Source organism: Spodoptera frugiperda, chromosome 29, assembly GCF_023101765.2.
Source record: "Spodoptera frugiperda isolate SF20-4 chromosome 29, AGI-APGP_CSIRO_Sfru_2.0, whole genome shotgun sequence".
NCBI lineage: Eukaryota > Metazoa > Arthropoda > Insecta > Lepidoptera > Noctuidae > Spodoptera > Spodoptera frugiperda.
The window spans coordinates 11,549,660-11,574,148 of record NC_064240.1 but is presented as its reverse complement, the minus strand read 5'-3'; the positions used below and the strand labels follow the sequence as shown (position 1 = coordinate 11,574,148).

At 34.6% G+C, this 24,489-nt stretch overlaps 2 protein-coding genes across 7 annotated transcripts in view; both read right to left on the bottom strand.

Moving 5' to 3' along the window:
• The window catches only part of LOC118268178 (myosin heavy chain 95F), a 41,258-nt gene extending 18,355 nt beyond the window's left edge, over positions 1 to 22,903 (bottom strand). Inside the window, exons 1-6 of one of the 6 annotated variants that reach the window (XM_035582529.2) lie at positions 22,697 to 22,903; positions 9,949 to 9,996; positions 4,520 to 4,712; positions 3,046 to 3,119; positions 2,155 to 2,284; positions 840 to 1,004 (exon numbers count right to left, since the gene is read on the bottom strand). In XM_035582529.2, coding sequence (XP_035438422.2) covers positions 840 to 1,004; positions 2,155 to 2,284; positions 3,046 to 3,119; positions 4,520 to 4,706 — 556 coding nt within the window. In that variant the 5' untranslated portion in view covers positions 4,707 to 4,712; positions 9,949 to 9,996; positions 22,697 to 22,903. Of the gene's footprint in view, positions 1 to 839; positions 1,005 to 2,154; positions 2,285 to 3,045; positions 3,120 to 4,519; positions 4,714 to 6,343; positions 6,394 to 8,631; positions 8,913 to 9,948; positions 9,997 to 22,696 lie in introns of those variants that run through there. The other 5 variants (XM_050706694.1, XM_035582532.2, XM_035582528.2 and 2 more) reach the window with 5 other exon arrangements.
• Positions 19,352 to 20,066, bottom strand: LOC118268181 (myophilin). Its single transcript, XM_035582534.2, has one exon. The coding sequence runs from the start codon at positions 19,978 to 19,980 to the stop codon at positions 19,417 to 19,419; it is 564 nt and encodes a 187-aa protein (XP_035438427.1). The 5' UTR covers positions 19,981 to 20,066; the 3' UTR covers positions 19,352 to 19,416.
• Positions 22,904 to 24,489: the final 1,586 nt, after the last annotated feature.

Genomic DNA, 24,489 nt, shown 5'->3' with positions numbered 1-24,489 from the left:
CTCCTCTCGCCTCGCTCAAGGCGGGAGAAGTCATTTGACGTTTATTCCCCCTAAAAGAGGCTACATAAAGCCTGATAATTGACAATAGGCTTGACCCCTATTATATTTAGACTATGACACGAATAGTGGGGAATAACATCCGTGATATCATGTTATATTTATATGCGTATGTTATTATTTCAAAATCCATTCAGCAATTTCGGAGAATAGCACAAATAAATGATATGAAATCAAAATAATATCGAGAATAGATTAGGTATGTATTTGTGTCAATGATATTGGTTGAGTTCGGTGTTATTATTGTTAACTAATAATATTGCAGAATCTATGCATTATGATGTAAAATATTTATTTATATAATTGAAATATTCTGTCTCACATCAGCTGTGTGGTGAGACAGGTTTTATGAACTTGAATGTATTACGTAGGCGATCCGTTTGCAAATTTAATTATTACTGGGCGTATGTAATAAGCACAATGGCAGCTGAATGCTAATCAGATATTGAAAATATGTATTTATTGTGTATTTAAATGATAAACATATAACAAGATTGTGGAGTTACATACATACATAACTTTACGCCTGTCTCCCATGGGGGTAGGCAGAGACAATGGACCGCCAATTGCTACGACACTTACATACCTCTTTCGCTTCATCAAGTCAACTATCTTTTCATGCATGCTCGTCGGTTAAAGGTACTTAAGATTGTAAAGTTATGCATTTGATAATATAACCAAACCTCAGGGTTTTGGTTTGCTAAGAAAACCCTATACTTAGTAGGTAGTGGTCGTCTAATGACTGGAATGAAGAAAAAGATACCTTAGTTTAATAGACTTACCATCCAAAATCTTTTGTTCCACTGGTCCAGCGGCCTTCGCCCACAGCTCACACAGGTATTTGAGTATGTACTTCGTGGACTCCGTTTTACCAGCACCAGACTCGCCAGAGACGATGATGGACTGAGACATTTTCAGGGATTTCATGTCACGGAAGGCTTTATCAGCTGTTGACAAATGTTAGAAATATAGGTAGGTACGGTTTACTCATGTGAACTATTCGAGAAAAGCTCTACTAGTTTCAAATCACACTGGGACTCAAGAGCAGCGTTAATAAAAAAATAAATGGAGAAGTGAACATGCTCTTATAGAACAAAAAATAATGCAAATTGTAAAGTGTAAGTTTAATGCCAATTATTACTGTGAGTTATCACAAAGGTAAACTAAATTAAATTATTAGTACCAGTCAATTGAATTTAAGTTGAAACTAATTAATTTAGAAAGTGTTTCTAATGCTGATGGTTTAATACAAATCTTGTACACAGATCAACTCTTAATATATTTTAAACTTTATGGCTTTGCAATAAAATCGAAAATCCATTAAATCTATTTTATAGATTCGAGGCATCTATACAGTTTTTTTTCTCTCTTTATTTACATCTATACAGTTCTATAGACAACAAAACCTTGTTTACAACAAATACTGTAAAATGGGTTTAAGATTAGAGCTGTATTGCGTAGGTTTACTTATCCCAAAAAGGGTATAAACAGTCACTATTTATTAGGTAGTTACAACTTTAGAACTTTCTCTTCAAGTAATAAGACTTTAAATCTGTTAGCACATGCAAATAAAGGTAAAATGAGTATCTATGATGTCATCGGTTCTTAAAGTAGATGCTTACTAATAAATGCAAAGAATATTTCCTGGGATTAACCTTTTTCTAACAGATTTAAGTGGAAAGTAAATAAATACTAGTACTTTTCATTAATATAATTCTTCTACATAACGGGTGTTTATTCTGTTTACATTATTTATTTAAAGTCAAAAATGTTCATAGTTTAGTACCGATATTAAATAACAGATGACGCTGTGCCGTGACGTCATTTTCTACATTGCGGTGTTTAAGTGTTACCGTCAATATATGACCTGTGCAGTTTTCTTATGTAATAAATTAAGTTACTCTAGACTCGGTTGTATTTTTTTTGTGAGATATTTTTGGGACATTGTACAACGGGTATGTCTGAGTTAATAACATTTTAAATATTTTAAGAATGCCACATGCAGTAAAAATACTTCTAGCAGTTAGAAAGATTACTTCAATATTAGACCTTAACTAAACACTAATAAAATTGCATTTAGAATGGTTTTAATCTTACCGATAGCAAAGACATGAGGTGGCAGTTCTCCCAAGGACTTTCCATGGTATTTCTTGATGGTGGTGGAGGAGTACATGTCTGGAATGTCTTCGTAAGGGTTCACAGCCAATAGGATGTTGGCTACATATGTCTGTAATGGTGAAAATTCATATTATATAGCTTTCTGCAATCATTTCAGTCAACGAGTCATTAGTACTTAGATCTTTTGCAAGTTGTGTACCTAGTTTGATACCTATAGTCACAGTTATAGATATCTTCCCAATCCTCGATTCCTTAACAATCCTTAAATTCCTAACCCTCAAAAGGCCGGCAACGCACTTGTAATGCCTCTGGTGTTTCAAGTGTCAATGGACGGCAGCGATTGCTTACCATCAGGTGATTCGTCTGCTCGTTTACCGGCTTATTCCATAAAAAAAAAACAACAGGCTAAGACTATTCTCAAATGATTTATGTGGTTGGTACGTTGTGGTAGATTGTTTCCATAATAATACATACGCATAATTTCAATAGTAACACAGAACGTGATCAGTATTAGTTAGTTTCGCCTTATTGTACCACAAATTAGCAAAAACTTGAGGGCCTAATATACTGTCCAATTCCAGGTATTATACATAGTGTACATACTTAGTTACATACATAACAAAAAGAAATTGAAATAAGTACATTCAGTACAATAAAAGTTAATCAGTAATTTGTGCAGAATAATCTATACAGTATGTATACGGGCGATAGTAAAAGTCATTTGACAAGGAAAACCAACGGAATCGATACTCCAACATAATTCTCTACGGTAACTACGTAGCTGTAGGTATGTATAATAATATTTTTCAAGGTGAAAACATTCAGGCATTTGAAATGAGTCACTGTAAGCAAAGTTAGTTATTTACTTACGTAGATCTTTTTCTTCTTGTATCGTATTAAGATGTTGTTCAGTAGTGTAGCTTCGTTTAGGAACATCAGCTCGCCTGTAAGAAGTTTGTGCTGTTAGTTCAAAATCATCCAAATAGGGTAGATGATATTTTTTTATTGTAATGTCTGACTTGTAGATTGTTTTTAAATTTTAGACACGTATGTTTTTTTTCTTACAGAAACAAATACTTTCGAAGATATATCAATTTGAAATATCGCGTGACGTCACTTCTTGGTACATTTAATTAGTAGAGATGACGTATTTGCTCCCACTCCTAAACTTTGATTCGTTTTATCTCAGTATTGTTATATGACAAAATAAAAAATATGTGACTAATATTTTTAATTACTTAACTGACGGACTAATTAGATTTTAAATTTTCATACCCCGTCATCATCCCTATTCCATTGCAACAAAAATGTATTCTCTTCTGCAAACGTCATCGCAAAACAAACAGAGAATCAAAATATGTCTGAGGAGTCATTTGTTTTGGATGTGCGGCTGATTGTTCATCACGGATTTCGTCAATAATTTCATTGACCTTTCTATGCTTATGGTCTAATAACATTAAGTACATTAACTTAAGCTTTGTCTCAGTAAAAAAATATTTACCCATTACCACAAAAGTTTTGGTGACCTTCTCAAGATGACTTCATATCCTTATAAAATCAACCAAGGAAAGGAAAAATATTCCATAGGTATGCAGACAAAACCAGTAGAACTGGTCAGTTGCAAGTAAAGTCAGTAATAATGAACTAAATTACTATAAAACCCTATACTCAAACCTGAACCATTTAATTCCCATGAAAGGCTTTTAAATTCCCCTTATAATGATAGTGCAAGAAACAAGAGTAATAAAATAAGACGATGGGAAAATAATCCTGAACTTGTTCTAAACAGGTTAGATTTTATCTCAGGAACTAGGTATTGCTGAGATCTCATGCTACGCAAGGATGGAAATTATTGGTTTAGCCTCAAGACATGTAATATCAGGTAATTCTGGACAGGTGTCTGATTATATTGTGGATAAATATTTTAATTAAAGTTATCAGGTTGGCTATTAAGGTAACGTTTTAATAAGTAAACGGAGCGAATTATATTTATCCTCTACTAGGTGACCAGGCAAACTTCGTACCACTTCAACCAACTTTTTCTCACCTTTTAAAACTTCCCTGGACTTTCACAAAAATATTAAAGACCAAAAATAGTGTAGTTGGTCCAACCGTTTTCAAGTTTAAGCGAGAGTAACGAACAGCAATTATTTTTTTATTTTATAAAAGATAGTAAATGGCTGTGATTTTTATTCCTTTTTCTAACTGCTTCTAAGTGAAAAAAAGACAGTCTAAAATATTTCTCATGTGTTTTAACCCTAAGTTTCGTAGTTTCCCGATTCAACCACAATTTCGGACGAAACATAACCAGCTAGTTTTCATTACCATTCCAAGGCATACTCACAGTTATCATCAACACTCTTCGCAGGATCACCGGCGGGGAATATGTCTTCAAAGTTGCAGACTCGCTTGGGGAACTTGTTATCGATGGGGAAGACGTCTGCTTCTTCTCCCATCAGCTCGTGCAGTCGGGCGAGGATAAACCCCTCGTTGGGGTCCCTCACCCAAACCAGTTGCTTATCCATCGTCATTGTTTACTGGAAAAGAAAGAAGGAAAAGATAAGTCATCATTTTGTGTGGAGGATTGATTTGTAAGTTGCTAGTGTCTCTAGTCTCTAGAGACTAAAGACACTAGGTAACTTACAAAGTCTCTAGAGGCTAGATATACAGTGCTAATTGGTTTCAAGCCTTTAGTCTTAAAATGAGTCTTTGAAGTAATCGTCATTTTACTTTATTTGTAAACCCATAAAGGTTTCATTAATGTCATGATCTAAAAATGGTCGATGAGCTGTACGGTCCAGTCGTTATCGAGTTCGGGGCTTAGCATTCATATTTTGACATTTAAAAATTTTCCCTAAGTGTATATTATTATGTTTATAGTTGTTCTTAGAAATAATAGTGAGGAAAATATAATCGTACGAATGTGATATTAATACCTAACAGTAATACTAGTAATTTCCAAGAAATAGTTTTAGTAGCTCATCTCAGAAATATGCGGAAAATACTTGGACTCGGTTTCAAATCTCAAGACAACATCTATGCATTCCTTATTTGGAAAGACCCTGATGATACAACAGAGGATACAAAACCCGCACAACATAAAATATTAATCAAGCAGACACAGAGATTGACAGAATGACAACAACTTGTGCATTCATATCATAACACAGGCATTCCCATAACGCGTCTAATTATAACTGACACGAGGAAGCATTTAGAAGGCATAACAACATCAATTACATAAGTGAACAAGATGTTGAACATGTAATTGCTTTAATTCCTTCATAAACCAAGAATATGATTAACTCACTTTCGGAGCAGTAACGCGTACTGTAACACTTTCATATGTATTACGTAATTGGGTTTATAGTGAAAAATATAACAATGGTTGCGCAGCTGTTCCGGTAGATGACGCCCGGAAGCAAAAAAAATTGTTCCATCTATCACAATATTTAAATAGAATTTAGTGGAACGACTGAATGATACGACACGATATTTTATTGAGAAAAACAGCATTGAAATATAAAAGTCAGCTTTTTTATTTTATTAGATAACTAGAAACTAGGAAGTCACCAAATATAATCGGATAATTGTGCAAAACCACAATATCAGTGCAATAATTAGGAATCTACAAGAAAGACAAAGATTAAAGAATCTTTATACACTCTTATTCCCATTATATTAAAGACTATATTTAGCATTAAACGATTGGCATCTTGCAGACTTAAAGAAATACCAAAGCCTATATAAAACTTCGGTTCGTGATACCGACGAAACTGAAAGGTCACAGACCCAGCACCAAGCAAGAAGGCCTAAAGGGGACTCAAAATATCAACCGTTATGCTAAGAACGTCCAGAATGTAAGACATTGATACGGCATGAAATAGGCTTTACGTCGGTGGTGAGAGGATTACAAACGGTCGAGTAATCTTTTAAATTAGTCCAACGGAACTGAATTGAGCAAGCTTTTTTATTTATTTTATACTCCGTTACGGTTAAGGGAGAATATAAACAGAAACAGTCACTTTCGCATTGAAACTTGCTCAGATTTTATGCTCATACAAGAGACCAAAGCCAAAGATGTTAAAGGCCCATTTGTCAATTTCGTTCTAATTGAGATACAATTAGTTTAGTTGTGATTATCTATCCAACACTACAAATTACTTACAATTAGCATTACTTCATTCAATTACTTGTTCTACTTATCCAATTACTTCAGCATCCAATGATAGGAAACTAATGCTTGAGGAAGATCACACTGATAGCAAAGTAAGACAAAATCTTTTCGCTTTTTCACGGTCAGAGATACCAGAGCGACCAACTGTGAAATGGTATTCTTGAAATTTCATGCTTCTATTCATAAAATTCTCTCGGAACAAAACAGATTTTTAAACGAAATCTTATCGCTGTGGCCAGTGCTAAGCTGGATTATAATTTGGAACAGATTTTGAACCTTGTGGAGTTCCCATAGAATGTTTAATAGGTCAAAGACGAACACGATAGAGAGTAGTTATATTAGGTAGTTAGTTATACACGGTGAAAGTCAGATAAAATTAATCCAGCTTATCAGAAATGATGGAATAGATAAATGTTTGGTTACTGTGACAAGCTTTGTCAGTGTACCGTGACGTTGTTAATACTGAAGGTGGGGGTAAGGGCAGAGGTTGTCTGTTAGCGAATAAATACTCTTTTGACGCAATGCTCTCTTAACGGAAGATTGCACTTTGCGAAAAGTTGCGTTGATTTCGGTGTATTTTAGCAATAATTCTTTATAAGTTTTAACGAGATATTTACCATGTTTATTTATGTGTATGAGTTATAAATAAACATGGTCTCGTCTCAACTTTATTTATAGCTCATGGAAATAAATAAACATTGTAAATATCCCGTCTCAAGTTCTTATGACAATATTTTTTTGTAAAATGACAATTAACTATGTCTGGTATTTTCAATAGCCAGCAGTGTAAACATTGTAAATAAAACCTCTAAAACAGTTTTACTTTTAGTTACGGAAGACCTGAGAGAAAAGAGGAACCTGACTAGTAAACAATGAGCTATAATGACTGATACCACATTTTTTTACATAGAACTAGTTGATACACGACAGCATTATAAATCATTATGCATTAAGACACGCACAGTAATTGTGCAGTAATGAGTAATCGACGAGTAATTGTTATTTAAAACAGAAACTTCTTCATAAAAAAATATGAATAAGATTGGAAAAATGTGGAGCTCGTGGCAAAGTATGTTCATTATAGATGATGGTAAAGACAAGTGGTCTCAGTAACTTAAAGACACTTAAATATATTTAACTATTTACTTTAAATGTAAGGAAAATACCTATTATCGTGTATCTAACATTAGTGATGACAGAAACACGCAATATATTTTAGAAGTTGTTGTAATATACCAATAGCACGAAGATATACGCAATCCTAGCTAAGTGTCTATACGCTAGGAATGGATAAACATTCACTATAATGTATATTTTATTCTATAAACAAGACTGACAAATTGCGTATTTCACCGAAACGAAAGGTAAGAAAACTATAGATACAGAAGCTTGATTTAAGATTGCACTAGAAAAGAGTAGAAATATTGTTCCTTTCTCTGATTTAAAGGGCTAACCAAATTTTACCATTTACAAAATTGCAAAACCAATAATCTTCCTTGTTCACCGTAATCATCATGTGGGAGATACCAGTGACACCTATATTTTTATCAGAACCATCGAAATAACGATAAACATGAGACAATCGCTTGATTGAGGTAAATATAACTCAGATAACTATTAGATGACTAATACTGAGTAACACATCGTTTGTGTTATAAATAAGGAAACTGCAGTTTGGACGCAGACATTTTTAAAGCAGAATATTTTATAATGGAGCCACGAAGATGAAAATATAATAGAAATCGACGAGAATAATATAATTCTAATACTTATTACGATGTTTCAAATAAATAAACAACGCCAGCAAATGCGCAGCATAAAAGTGAAACTGACTCGTAATTTTGGTCATTGAATTTCCCCAAGTAAAACCACTGCTCGTTCCGTCCGAGCCTCAGAAAATTATTCAAATCCATTAGAAGAAAAGCGCAAAACGTATGAATAAGCACAATGCGATAGCGTAAATAAACGGATGCAAATTATGCAGCCCAACGAGACGAACAGAGCAAGAAAAGCGTACGAAAGCGTGATTTTGACTGTCACGCCGAAGAATCGAGGTTAAACCACCGTCTGGTACGAGTACCTAATTTACAACGACAAAACAAAACAATCCATATAAATGAATATTGGAAAATTGTAATGGAAGAATGATTTGAGTTTAAGCATAAGTCAGCTCTAATCTTTCAAAAGGAATTGATTGTAAAACAATAGATAAAGAAGCAAGATAGGGTTTGCAATAAATTTTAAAGGTTATAAAGTACATAGTTTATCAACCTACTAACCTTAAGTAGCATGAATGAAGAATACTTGAACAACGAAAATATTCACTGGCACAAGGTAACAAAAAACATGAATGTACGTAGAAATGAAACAGTCACAATGGACACTTTGCAATTAAAACTACCTACCTCTATATAACCACACTTTTGACTTCGTTTATTGCTTCGTTAATCTTATCGATTTCATATCAAAACAATATCTACCTATTCGTGCGATACGTTGAAACTTTGAAAGCAACTGCTATCAATTGAATGATCATTGTATTGTAATCACTGGCGATGAGATGTCACTGTATAATCGTTCGACCTTCATAGAAAGTTAAATCTTTTTTATTTGTTTAATTGTAAGTATAGGTACGCCATTTTCATCATTAGTACAGAATGTGGCTCCGGTGCCTCTATTATTAATCATGTGTACCTAATGAGTCATCGATTGTACCAACACATGTTTTACACTTGTAATCGATAGAACAGACGCCTAGGACGACCATGTTCAATAAGTTAGATTTCTTCGACATCTGTTTATTTTCAACATCGACATCCAATTAACAATTTTACACGGTTATTATTCAGTAACATCTTCGTTAGTTCATTATTCATTTGTCATACATTTCAAATGGCGTGTCCAAATTCTTGTACGTAAAATTAATTTGAGATTTGATCACAAAATTGTGAGTGATAAGTTCGATGACATTTGGATTTCCCATTAAATTTTTGGCCGCATTCAGTTCACACATTTCAATGCGACTATACAGTTATGCGTTGTGGATACCATTGTCAATTGGCCATTGTACAAACAATAATGTCCAAAATCTCCCGCCGTTCTGTAGTACAAGACGTAAAATGATGTGAATCGTACATTGTTCTCCCAACAATGAGCCAAATGCATTCTTTAGCGCAACAACATTGCATGTTCACATGAACTGGTAATTTAATTATCTCGTTTAGCCTTGATACTTTAAACCTGCAAGAATTATATCTAGCGAACTTTAATAAGACTTAATTATTATCTCACAGTTACTTGATTAGAAATCTTCGTTTCTTAGAAGGTCACGGATTCGAATTAAAACGCACTAATTAACACCTGCAGAACTAAACTTTAGTAGATTTCACAACCTTCGCCAGAATATTTTGGTGATACGAATTGTCAATTTTCTTATATACTAGACTGAAAAAGTCGACGACACAAAGGTAAGATGGGTAGGGGGAGCCATTATAATAAAAATAATTTGATAATAAATGACCATTAACAAACCAGCCTGACAATAATATGGCAACTCTCGTTTAGAATATAATTTTAATGTCCAACAGCACACATACCCTAAACGAACACCAAATTGTATTCCCTCGGTTGCACTTCAGCAAAAACTGCATAACAAAAACACTTATTCAGACTGACAGTCAATTGAGTTTTATTAAATCACTAAACCACTAACACATGTGTCTTGCTTCGTCCAGCTAACACTACTGGAAATTGTTTTATGCCTTGAGGTACACCAACTCAACATGAAGCGAGACAGAAACTAGCACACCCAAACATTGTACAAACAAACAAAGCCTCTATCTAAGTAATGACATTTACTAAAACGCTTATCATCTCCGTATCTGCTCGGTCGCGACGTTCAGGTCGAACACCTTATTAAGCTTCCTCGCCGTCAATTACTACAATAAAACCTAAAGCGACATCAATCATGCCAATGACCTTTTTCATTTTTAGACCATTTGCCACAATAGTTCTCCAAACCAACCTTCTAAGGCCTTTATGAAGCCCTTGCCATAATAATCACAACCTTATCGTGTAGTGTTACAGCTTAAAACACCTTGAACTTTCAAGTTCATGGGTTGATATTTCTGGTCGTAGTGACCTCGCAACCTCTTTCTGTGCCATTTTCAGAAAATTGATCCGCTAGACCGCACCTTTCTACTTTCCTATGTCAACGGCTATTAATGATGTCCAACAGACAGCTATTCTGGGATACAACTGGGGCAATGTGGTAAAAGTTAGGAGGGGCAAGTTTAATGTGTTTCTTTGTAAAGCTATAAATAAATCTGCAGAGTAAGACAACGCAAGTGCATGTCTACAGTTTGATTCAGCCATGGCTGAAATTTTAAGTTTAGTCATTAAAACTTAAGCATTTTTGGAAGTGTGTAAGTAATATAAAGAAAGTACTTAAAGTAAATTCAGTGAAGTCTTCAAAACACATAATGATTCGCACGCTAAGTTTCGTAAATATACTAGGTAGTCTGTTCGAAACAAAGCACGATGATAATGCGGTGTACAAACAAATGTAGGCAAACATACAATTGCTTGAATCAACGGAATTCAGTATAATCAAATCAGAAGGTGAAACATTTTTTCCGTTTTCTAAATAGGCCATGGTTACCAATTTCTTTGCAGACATTAAAAACTAATTGAATATTTAACTAGTTTAAGGTAACAAAATCAAAGAAAATTTTAATAACAGATTCCCAGTTTATGGCAATAGTTATTACCATACCGAGAAAAGTGATATTTAAAGTGGTTTAATGTCTCTCAATAAAAAATCACGGTTACTTTCAAAAGGTTAAAATAATTAATTGCATTCGCTTTGTTTTCATAAACTGTAAATATCAATGACGTCTCACAAATTCTAAGAACATAGCTGAGGCTTCGACCCATCGTATGGAGACAGATGTTTTGTAGCAAATATTTTGTTCTATGATAAGGTGAAATTAATAATAGATATATCAATGAGAAAGCATATCATGAAAATATTTTTGTCTAATTGGCTGATAAAAAGAACACTAAAGTCTTTTGTTGATGTGAAAACTAATGATGCTAGTTATAGAAAAAATAGAAAGAAACGTGGTTTAAAGTCGTTCGTTACCTCGCTTTCGATGTATCTGCTTATGATAATGATAGATGTTCTAATAATAGAACAGGAGACATAGATGATATTCAAGTAAAAACTACCGACTTCTACAGTTTTTTATCGATTCCTTTAATTTATTCAGGTGATGACTCAATAATGGCTTTTGTACTAGCCGGGTCATTAGCTCTGTAGTGTGTAGCCAACTCATAACATTATTTGCATGCTTATGTTTAATATATTTCTTTAAAGTGTAAATCTTCTACATGAGGATGGTTTATATCAATATTTAGTTCTATATTTTACCGTGCATTGTCAGGATCATCATAATTCATACTATTTATGTGCAAATTGTCACGACTGGCTGCTACCATGAGTCACAGTGGTGCAGAGCTAAATTGCTATTAGCCGACCTCCGGGGTCGGGTTGCGATTTAACCGCTACTTATCTCGTGACGAAAATTGATCTGAATTACTTTTGACAAATTGATGACTGGAAGGATTTTTGTTTTCATGTTAGTAAAGTTTCCAATTCAGTCATGGGGAGGTTAGACGGGATCAAAATGATGGATGAATGAAATAATTCTGTCGATAATTTTAGCGTAGACTAGACTTAAACAAACAAGTGTCGCAATTATGCACTTGCACGTTCCACTAATTGAGCGAGTCTCAATAACAACAGCATGATTCAAGAAACATCAAACAGTGTTTTTCAAATAGACACTACAGACTCAAAACAAAGGAATTCAACAACCAGACTATAATTAGTTATTCTTTTATCTTATCACTGCCAAGGCTTAGGAACAATGAAATTCTCGAAGATACGAGTTTTCATATTAATCAGGTAAGACCGACACAAAACCAACATTTATTATAAATTATATAGACAAGTGGAACATAATGTACGTTATGTAAGAATAAACAAGGTAGGCAAATTACGTATGAGGAAATGTTAGGAAACTTTCAACGATTTAAGAGTTTACGGTGGAACAGTGAAAATCATGTTTGCGAAGATAAAATCAGGCACGCGTGGTTGGAACGATGAACGCGCCGATTGTGAATACTTCGTAAAGTTGTATAGTGTAGGTGTCAGTACACGTTATTGAACACCTGCCTTCAAATGTGCCAAGCAAACCAGACTTACCTCAACACCCACAGACGAAACAGATTAAACAGACAGCCATGCACAAACAAATAGGACAACCGGCAATTAATTTTGCTTTGTATACAAAAGATGCGGTAGAAACAGGAAAACGCTTGAACGATAAGAATAAGAGCAGACGCAGACTGATAGCACTTCACGCAAAGTGATGTCATCAAGAAAAGTTTGATTACACAAAGGTCGGTCTGGTTTGGTCTGCTACTGCTGGTTTTATGAGTTATGCAAAACAATTAACACCCCGTCTACAGTGATTTATGAGGTTAGTATGAAACTGGCAACTTTAGAAACGCAATTTACACGCAAACTATTGCCGTAACAATTATTACGCAATAAAAATTTATTTCCATCACGCAAGTCTGGTTCAAATACTTCATAGCGTAACGTGTATTAAAAAAACGACATGCGAACATTAGTCATATAGTCATAGTGTTCCCTCAATGCCAAGGTTGGGCCAACGCTGCCGGTTTTGGTAACGTCTAAAGAAACTGGTTCCACAAAGTCGGTCACAGTTGGACTCGGACCTACGTACAGACAGACGGCAACCGGTAAATGTAACGCTCGGAGAATGTTATTGCAATCATCGTTCAGCGGTTACTTAAAACGGTTTACTTTAATATCGGAAATTGAAAATGCAATTTGAACGGTGCATGCGATCGTACTCGAAGCCCACACAGATGCTAACCCAGACACTGAATTCAATCGACATGTAAATTACTGAGACCATGCACAGAATACTAATAACTGATATTCAGAGTAGTTACTAGACTATAGGCGAAAGTCCATCCACATGAGCAAAGTGTAATTTGCTTAGATGAATAAAGGAAAGTAGGCTCTATAAATCACATTACATTGCGTAAAAGCGGATCGACCTTATTCATACACACTAGATTTTCCCCTCATTATGTAGAAATTCTAAAAGTTTCAAATTCATGGCAGGAATTCGAATATTAAAAAAAAACGGTTATAAACGTCATAGTTACTGGAGTTTGGAACCACAAAGTAAATGGTCTCCTAATACTGGTTGCAAATAAAAATGAAATGCGTAATTACAACAGTGCGGACGTATTTGAGATACGTCCACTGATACATATACAAACGGACCGGTTCGCTGCACGGAACGGATTTAGTATTTCCGTTTGCAATTTTTAATGAGAGTTATTCCTGTTTGCTAAGTAGTAAGTTATTTATGGACAAACAGCTTAAGGCGAGATTTTGAACAGGATTGAGGATGTCGTATTTCATAAAGCCGAGGAAGATTTAAATCATTTAAAAAGATTTATTGTAATGAGACTTGGATTTATGTTTTCTTTCTCATACTCAAATGATGGAAAGTTATGCACCATAGCTAAGTATGGTGTATCCTTTTAACAATTTACCACCATTTATAAATGATCTAGTTACATGTCCAGCGCACATTATTTTCTACACTGCCCTAAACAACGAAAGGCATCTTCCATTGAAAAGGGTGGACAATCAATTTGATTTACTAGCATAATTATCCCAACATTCTTTTCATTACTGAGACCGTTGCGGTAAATCAAATGTATTGTACTCGTAGTAAATAACTTGTGTGTGAGGCAAATGGGTAGTTTAAGTACCTATATCGATCGACACCATAATTATTATTATTCGTAATACTTTACTTTACCCATGATGCGGGCTAGGTTGACGATAAACTCAAAAGTAAGCACAAGCAATTTCTAGAGACCCGTTCCAAAATATGTAATTACATTATAATGATTCAGAATGTGCCAATTAAAATAATATCAACAGTACCTAACTGTACTCTATGCGGTTTTAAAATGATGACTGATGATGAAATAAATGTTGACGACGCACCATTAGTGTAGACTTATCTTGGTCCAAATTGTTGCAGCGTCAAGAAATAAAATGTAAGCTAAATCAAAGGTCAAAACACATCTCAACGACGTCAAAATAAAGCAAAGGCACCGGTTACCGACCGACCTCCTCAATCCGACCATTTTTACTTTTTTATACTTATTCGTTAATTTATCGCGCGAAATTCGAGAACCACGACTGATTCAATTCAATCATTCATCAGTCATCACACATCTTCAGTCAAAACTTGGATTTCAATAATTAACGGACATTCCAAAAATTCCACAAAATCTGCTACATAGAATGTTGTACAAAGACCACAGTGTCAACCAATTACCTCTTACAGTTAATAATTTACCGTGGCATCAACCCTATTATAAGACGAAAGCGATTTCTATTAGAGGTACCCGTTGAAACCGTAAATTAGTAACAAGAAGATATTAAATTGCAATATAAAAATAATGACTTTTACCTTGATCTAAGTAAAAAAACACAAGTAAATGCTTTATAATCTCTACGATTCGCAGGATTTGTGATTATTATACATTTTGCTGCAAAAAGTGAAACAATCTAGTCTTCCTGAGATCATTTACTGTATATGAGCCTGCTATTACATTCCGTTCATATATTGCATACATCAGACCTAGATGTACGTAGTCATTAGCATATATGTTATTAAAACTAACAACGAACATATCAAAGGCAATTGCCAATTACAAATGTCACCATCAATGAGGTCAAGCTGTATCAATACAGCACAGGTTAACGAATAAATCAGCTTGGGGCGAGTACAGGGCCATATCAATTGATACCCAACTCCCCTAGCTGAAATGACGTGGTCGAATGACGGAAAACTGAATGGCGCAGTGGAATATGTATAAATAAACCGAGGGGAAGTTTCTAGATGACATAGAAATGGGAAACACGTTTGACCTGCTTTTGTGGAGAAAAGTAAAGCAAAATCATATTAAGTAAATGACGAAAAGAAATCCTCTACGAATAACAACAGTGACTTAATATTATTAAATAATACAATTTTTCAGAGTGGAAAAATTATAGAGACGTAAAGAAAACAAAGTAATAAAAGACGTTATGAAGCACCAAAAAAGTAGGAAGTAACGCTACAAGAAAATCACAAAAAGAAAACAATAGACATTACGTAACCGAAACATGATACAACACCACTTCCAGATCGGATAATTTAATAAATAACCAAAACAAAGGAAACTAGGTGAACGGAGCGAGTCGTACGTAAACTCGTAAAGACATGTGCTTTACATTAGCTGTATTATACGTGGTAATGGAAGTAGTACAACACTGCAATTGTAAATGACGTAACCAAAATTAATTACTTGAATCACGCCAAATCTCAGCTGTTCTGCACGCTACGGTGATTTTAAAAATAGGAAACTGTAACGTTGATCTACAAGAAATTCTTTGCCGCTAGTAATTTATGAAATACCATCTAACAAAAACAAAATACACGAGATAAATTAAACGATTTTACACGCTAGGCATGGCACATTTCCTGGACATAGAAATTGTTAAAATGTGTACGGAACAATTAGTGGAATGACACGCAAATGCAGCATTCAGAGAAAAGTTTCTTCGATATAGAAGTAATGCGGGATGCAATTAGTTACATTACGAGTTTGCTACAGAGTTACCACTGCGATCGTAAAACGGATATCATCCCGTTAGTGCCAGATAATCTGCTCGACCGGCCCGATACCGTAACGGTAAAAGAGCCTTCGGACAAGAAGGCAAGCTGAGCCGTTGTAGCGTAACGTACAGAAGCCTTGCAAGAACGATCGATATCGTATAACGTGGGAATGCTGAATCGTCAGAGATGGTGCAACAGCCCCGTAAATACCAGAGCTGGTCAACCCGTAGCTATTTTGTTTAAAAATCGTCACTTTCTAAACAGTAAGGTCGTTACAATCGAAGATTTGTTCGTTGATGTTGCTAAATCATCGTTCAGAAGTGGCGATAGCCGAGTCTCAGAACTTGGTAAGCTGTTTCCAAAGGCTTTCACTACTGATAAGTATCGTTAAATTTTATTCATGTGTGTATGAAATGGAAAGCAATGAGTAAACAGTTTTTTGATAGACTCCTTATTTAATTTGACTTTCGAGTGACTGTATAAACTCTGCATTTGAAATAATTGACAATGTAATCAGAAATGGCGTATAAGTTTTACTTATCTGCTGATCATATTTTAAAAAAGAGCTGGAATAATCCTTTATTTATCTAATTGTTCAAACTCTTTGTTTCATTGAATAATTTTGAAGGTGAACAAGCGCTGTGAGTGTGACTGTAGCCTCATTTGTCATTGGTGACGCTGTCCGGGCTCGACATTGAATATTGGGCTACAAATGGATTTTCGCTCTAGACAACAATACTTTCTCCGGTTTTAACATAATGCTTATTAGTCATTGTAGACAGAAAACAATGCCCACGTGCGTGATTGCTTCTCTCTGTCACTCTTGTGGACAATTTGGTGTTGTCCTATTCGGATATCCGTATTTCCGCTACTATCGGCGCGTGACCGTACCTTCCGTTGTGGGGTGCTGACACGACCGTGACGGACATTTGCAGCCGTGCTAATGACTGTGACGTCAACATACATGAAATAGAATTAACGATGATAACGTTGTTAACATTCAAATATGCCAAACCTCCATTTTTTATGATGAGAATGTAACATGTTTATTACCGCACGTTCAACTTATGACTATTGTTGTTTTGATTCTGCTATTCTGGTTGGAAATTCTTTATAAGACTTACAGTCATCTATGATGATACGACAAACCGGAGCTAGGTATTAGAAACTATACAGCGTTATTACTTTAGAGGTCTAGTCATCTCGTTACAATTCTGATGAATCACACTAGCACCTGTCAGTTTATAAACTGCAATATAACAAGATCGATTATACTGTAACTTTCTTCTGCATTATGCAAATGCTGCGAGTACATACTTTGATAAAAAGTGTAATTAAGAAATAATCGCTTTACAATGCAATTTAAAGTAAGACCTTAACACCAATACAGTTCGTGCTACGCCCAGCAAAAACTAAGAGTAAGTACTAGTTGAACTAAAGGATTTTCTTGGAAGATAGCTATTGCCTTTCATTTTCCAGTAATGCTTGTACATTACGTAGTCTAAAAGGACCCGACAAGTCCATTTCCAATGAATAGCCAGCAATAACCATTAAGTTATTAGAAAACATCGATTGCAGCCACATTTATCTCGCTTGATTGTCCTTGATAACAGTTGCACGAGGCTTCATAATCTAAAATTCGGTTACTGCAATCTAAGAGTTGTTATTTCAGCCTTAAGAATGATAATAGCTTGGTTGTCTAATTGTAGTGTTCAGGCGACTTGCAATATTAGTATTGTTATATGGAGTCGGCGGATATAACGACACGATTACGTAAGTCGTACTCAATAGCTGGCTCAAAACTGCTATCGTTTGTGAGGGCGAGGGATTTCATGCTTAGCAACCATGGCTGCAAGTTAGATCAATATTAGATGACGTCATCAAATAGCAAGGTACAAACAGGGGAGCGATCTCCCCTCGACATTTTGCTAAATAAAACATGAACTGAACTTTATTGTACACCGACCGAATCGACAGACATTATTGCCTGCAGTAATGATTAGGTAAATTATTTTTATCGTAATTTAGTTGCGTAAATGTACCTATGCCAAAATTCAGATCATTATCTCAAATTGATTTTTTATCGAAAAAACTAGAACTTGCTGCACTTGCAAAATTCATAAAACAGCCACAAAATCATAGTCTGTGTACCAACACTCGAATAACCACAGAATACTAGTATAACTGATAATTTGACCATTTTATTGAGAGTTCAAGGACATGACATGACCTAAAATAATTATACAACAAGGTATATAACTACCTACCTACATAGTAAGTTACATTTAGCTATTGTTTTATTATTTTTATACATTCAAGGGGAGACACCAGTGCATTCAATGCCTAATTGCCTTGGGAACACGAACAATAATTAGTTATGTCACATGGAAACGTGTAAATGTCGAGCGATGATAAAATTAATTCTTTTATCTTTAGAATACTTGATTCTATGTACTTATTGTGAGTATTTGAAACATTTCTGTATAAAAATTAATCATTAATTCGATTCCTAGTTTTCCAATGAGATCATTTTAATACTGAAAATTATTACTGATTAATGCTGATTTGAAATTAACTACGTAAGTTTTATACATAAAGTGAACAAAAATGCAATAACACTAAATTCTTTTCGATATTATTTACGATAAATCATTATCTTGTGCGTCCAGACGATACCTTGTTATCATCATCAATAACTTTCAAGTAATTTAACATATTATGAAATCTGATAATAAAATACAAAATTGGTAAAATACCTATCTTAGATGTAGATTCTACGGATAAATTGCACCTACGTGCGGCTATACTAGGTTATCAGGTGCAAATAGAAAATCTAGGAATCGTACAATTCTGTTCTAACGTTTCAAAGAAAATGCTTTTGGTTAACAACAGCAAATAATATTAGTTATAGTTACTTAGCTTGGAAATACTTTGAGCTATAGACCAAATGTCTATAACTCAAAGTATTCTCATGAACTAAGATCATTTAATTTTTAGGAATAGTGATTGGCAACGATGAAAATTAATGTAAGCTCAAATAGTTAGTTACGATTTAATGATGTTTCTAAGGGAAACAATCCAAATCAGTATTGCTAATCCTTGAAACTTGGGTGCATTGGTGCAAATACCAATATACTCGTGCTATCTAATCTGTGATTACGTTACTTAGAGACAAAAACCACACCTTGTTTCGACAAATGAAAGAAAAATATAAAAAAATACAAAATTATTTATTATTTTGTTACACTTTAATCATAAATTATGTACATTTAAGGTTTAGATTTGGCGCCTGTTGCCGAACGTGATGCCGGACTGCTGGCCCTTGTTGGTACCGTATTGGAGGGAGATGACGTTCTGGCCGGCCTTCAGCTGCTCTTCGCTGAACTCACGCACGTTCTTGTCAGCCTCCTTGGGTCCGATGGACGGCTGGCCGAAGTTACCAGCTTTACGTCCCAGCGACTGCAGGCACACCACAACAGAATAAAGGTTCTGCTTCTCCCACAAGTCAATGGTTTGGAATGTCTCCTGTGGTGGTACTCCCAGCTTCTTAACAGCTTCCAGGAAAGCGTTTATGTTCTCCATGCACTTAAAGGCCATGGTGGACTGGTTGATCTTCTTCACGGAGCCCTCCTGCAGAACGTTGACGAGTTTGCAAAGAAGGGTGCCATCTTTCAATACGCTGTACAAATTCTCAGCGCTTCCAGATGTGTCAGCGGGCTCACCGGTCAGTTTCTGGATCCATTCTAGGGTCTCCTGTGCGATTTCTTCGTTGTATTTGCTGTTGATCCTGGCCTGAGCCTCGGCGTTGATGCCGGCTTTACCCGCACGATAGTCGCCCATGTTGGATGTTCACTAGTCTACTGACACGTAGCCACTGAACTCCTTATGATAAGCGTCCTTACAATATCAGGTTGACGATATGTTTGATAGCGATTATCGGTTCTACGAACGAGTACTGGAGTTTATCACGCCGGCGCTATTATCTTGCGGCGTAAATGATTTTATAATTATTGTGATGGAATTTTATACCTGCAGTCATACATGTACGATGTACGTATACGTGGAATGTCGGCACTACAGTTGATAAAAAAGGGCTTCGAAAAACAGTAGAAATAAAATTACACCAAGATGAAGGTGGACTTACGAATGGCACAAAGTATCATGCATCAAACAGACACGTCAACCAGAATAATTGCTTACCCACAGTGAACCACCAGATTAGCTACTTCAATCTTCTATTGCCAATTATTTTACTGCACTAGCACTAACTGCTTCACTGACAGACTGACAAACAATATTGTATTTTGTCACTTCCAAAGTGGCATTAATATGGAATTAATCCATATTGGATTAATTGCAAGGAGCTTATACATGATTAAAAGTGAATTATTACCTAAATAAAAAAATACTTACTTGAATTACCTTAATTTCAAAGAAGTTGTATGTTAATCAAGTGTATTGGTTAGAAGCCTCTAGAATATTAGTCATTGGTCATTCTTATCTTGTTGATAAGTAATGTTGGTGTTTGTGGTTAGATATCAAAAGATAGTCTTCTGATAGAGAACGGATACACAAAACTATTCATGAAAATTGGTAAACTATACAACAAATATTCATATTGATTTTTCTTTAATACTTGTATTATGTTAAAGATCAAAGTTAAATATATATAAGATATCTTATAACACTGAGCAGTTAGAGGAAAAATTTCTCAATAACTAAAGTTTTTTAAATGATTCACAACTGCAATTTATATTAGTAACTAACTACCAAAAAACCCATGCACTGGCTATTTTAGAGATCAGATGAACACTGATAAATAGTGTAAACAGTTTAAAAATAACCGCAACTTGCAAACAAAATTCCTAGTTAATCACCGTTTCCCCAATTTCATTCAATTGTTGCAACACCAGCCATGATTGAGGCCCAGATGTGCCAATTTTTTTTATTGTTTTCTGTGTTAGCCACGAAACAATGGCCGCGCGGTTTATTGTTCTGAACAAAGCCTTTTTATCACAACTTTAAAATGATAAAAATCACTGATGTAATCTTACAAACATAATATTGATAAAGATGTTGCTCGCTTCCTTTTGCTATCAAAAATTAATGCATTGCTATTTCTCAGTAATAGGTATTAGTAATGTCTAAATATTACAGTTTAATAATAAAAATTAAATAAAACTGAAGAGTAGGTATTGGCTGAATACGCTAATCTCCGGAATGACCCGTTCCAATTTCAAAATTATTTTTGTACCAGTTGATTTATCAAGATAGGCTACAGAATATAAAACCACAGCCAATAGGAACTGATCAACAAGTGAAAACTCAGCAGTAGCCAGTTTAATAAATCATTGGGTAATCAAGTAATGCTAGTTATCAGGGGACAAATAATTCATTATAATTTGTAGTTTAAATTTTTATCAAGAAACAGGTAGCTTAGATAATGATTAGTTCAATATCATAAGCCATGAGTTGGCAGGTAATTATAACTTACTCATTAAACATACCTATTGAAACGTCAGCAAATGTTTTTTTTTTTAGTTTCATCATTTTTTGAAGGAGAATTGTGTTGTCTGTGACACACATAGTTAGTTATTAGTTACCATATGTCTATGCCAACCATTATTTATTACTGGACATTAGTTATATCTGTAATCTGTATAGACATAATACCTACACATTGATCTAATAAAAATTAGGCATAGATGGACTTTAACAACAGTTTTTTAAAGCTCAAATTGCTTTACAAGCGCTCCACTACGGGGTGTGTCTATATCATGTTTTTTTTAATGGGAATAATGACTTTATGGGGACATAAATGAGCAGATTAAAAAAAATGGTATCAGCTGTGTACAGTAAGCTGCTTGATTACTAGTTACTAAAAAGTTGTATTACTTTTGATAAAGGTATTCTGAAGGATTATTTGTTGTTGATTTATAACTTCCAACTGCAACTTATATTCCAGTTAGAATAAACTGAGCAATAAGTAACAAACAAAAAAATATTATATGAAAAAGGCAATTAGAACTGTTAAAAAAAATAAACTTTTAAACCTAAACTTGTTTAAAGTACTTACTTTTAAAATTGAAAAATATGTTACTTTTGGCAAATAACATTATTAAATAATATACCTACAATACATATAAGTCTTTAATAAAATGAAAATAAATTTAATATATCTAAGTAACTAATGGGAACACTTCTAAACACAGAACATAAATAATTTCGTCATAATCTGTAATAAATAAGTCCAGTGTAAATATTCTGAATTCGTGACGTACGCTGTGTAGATGAATAATCGTAGATCTGGCAAAAATCAACCCATTTCTAAATTAAAAACAAAAACCTATCAACATAAAAAAATATTTTACCAATTTTTCAGCCACCGGCAATCTAACTAGATTCTCATAAGGTTTCTGACTAAACAGCTCAAAATTTACTATCGAAGTACAAGTTCGTGATAAGATTGCGCCCGAATCAAACAATACATAGACCAGGTAAAACGTACATAACTAATAATGAAAAACTTAAAACTTTTACACTAAACAAAACTTACCAGAACTTTGCGAAGAAATAATTATAACACTTTGCACAGTACTGTGGCTGTTAATAAATAATATCCATTGTATAATTCACAACGCACTTCACATTCACAAAGTCGAACTTATTTATTGCAACCGGCCGCGTCACGAGAATTTGTTAACAGCGCGAGACTGCGAAACAAAAAGTTACCAACGCTGCCTTTCCCGTTCGGAAACCACTCTCCGGCGTTCCCCTCCACGTGACAAATGACGTTTGCGGCTGTCGCTGATTGGTTGACTCATCTCTCATAGGAACGTAACCGCTTCGATGACTTGTCATTGTATACTATCGATTATCGACAAGTTTATTAACTTTGCTGTTAAAAATATTATTATTGACATTAGGTAACACAGTTCGGGTTAACTCCAAATTAAACTACTGCTAGTTTAATTTGAAATGTGTAGTTGTGTGTAGGCTTATAGTACAAAGAAAACAGAAGTATATTAAAAAATACTAGCCATAAAACGCTATTATAAAAATTAGTAACTATAAAAAAAGAAAAAAGTTATAGGTACGAAGTTTTATTTGCTGGAAAAAGAAGGTCACTTCAAGCACTACTTATTAAGACAAAATTAAATATTTCAAATAATTATTTTAACAAGAGAATGCAACTGATTGAACGAATAAGTCAATTCATGTGTACTAACTATAACATAACATTTTGTATCGATATCGATACCAGTAGCATGGTCGCTGCACTAAACAACAGGTTGACATTTTTCCTGTCCACTCACTACGTTTGACTCGTTCAAAAATGTGTTCAGTTAGTTTGTTTTGATGCCGCTAGAGGGATTTTGAGTTTTCAACTTTTCAATTGTTTTAGCGGGAACTCAAAATTTGAAGTGTGTAAATCTGTTTTACAGATTTTGAGTAATTATAAACAATCGATAAAACGCGATAAGGAAAATTCATTTTAACTAACTTGACGCTACTTGGAAAGTTGATGCCCTGCTATAACATTTATACCAAATCAAAGTAAATACAATAAGTACAGTACCTATTAAAAATGTTGGAACGGAGGTGGAAGGAAAAAATGGCAGAACCTTATACTCTATGAGCTGGTATGTATTAAAACTTACAATATTTATCATTTCTATGTTTCTTTTAACGTTTTTGAACCTTGTTTTAACGTTTTGTTAAATTTAATTTAAGAACCAACGTTTAGGAGAGCCTTGCTTTGATACGACTGGCTTGGCTAAACTAGTGTGTGAGTGACTTTACTGGAGGTCCAATCCAACTTCCCCCTTATCCTCAAGTCTCAAATCGTCCAAACCTTAGGCTGGTTGGCGACGCAATTGCAACCTCTGGTGTTGCTATTGCAAGCGTCTATAAGAGGTGCTGATTGCTTTCCATTGGGTTTAGTGATCCGTCTACTCGTTTGTTGAGTATAAGCCATTAGATTGATCTAATAATATAATAGTACCTACTTGCTAAAGTTTTACCTTATCCCTAAGTAGATTTCTCAAGCTTTATTTCAAGGTACCTAAACTTTTTCAATAGGTGCTCAGATATTTAATCATTTCTCAGTAGTAGCATGGAGTCTGGAATTGTGTCCGGTATTTGGTAGGTTTCCCTCCTCTGACATGGGACTTATAACACGCACCAGCTTTTCACCATTTATGTGTAGGTATACTCGTACACATCGTCCAATGACATTACGTGCCGAAATGTGCACCTCCACCTAAACCTGAGAGAAAAGGAAGACGACAAAAAATATCATAATCTACAACATCAGCATGTTGGAGGTTATGTGTTTGTAAGACCGCA

Coding starts and splice junctions, on each gene's coding strand:
- LOC118268181 (XM_035582534.2), bottom strand. CDS start 19,980: ATGGGCGACTATCGTGCGGGTAAAGCCGGCATCAACGCCGAGGCTCAG.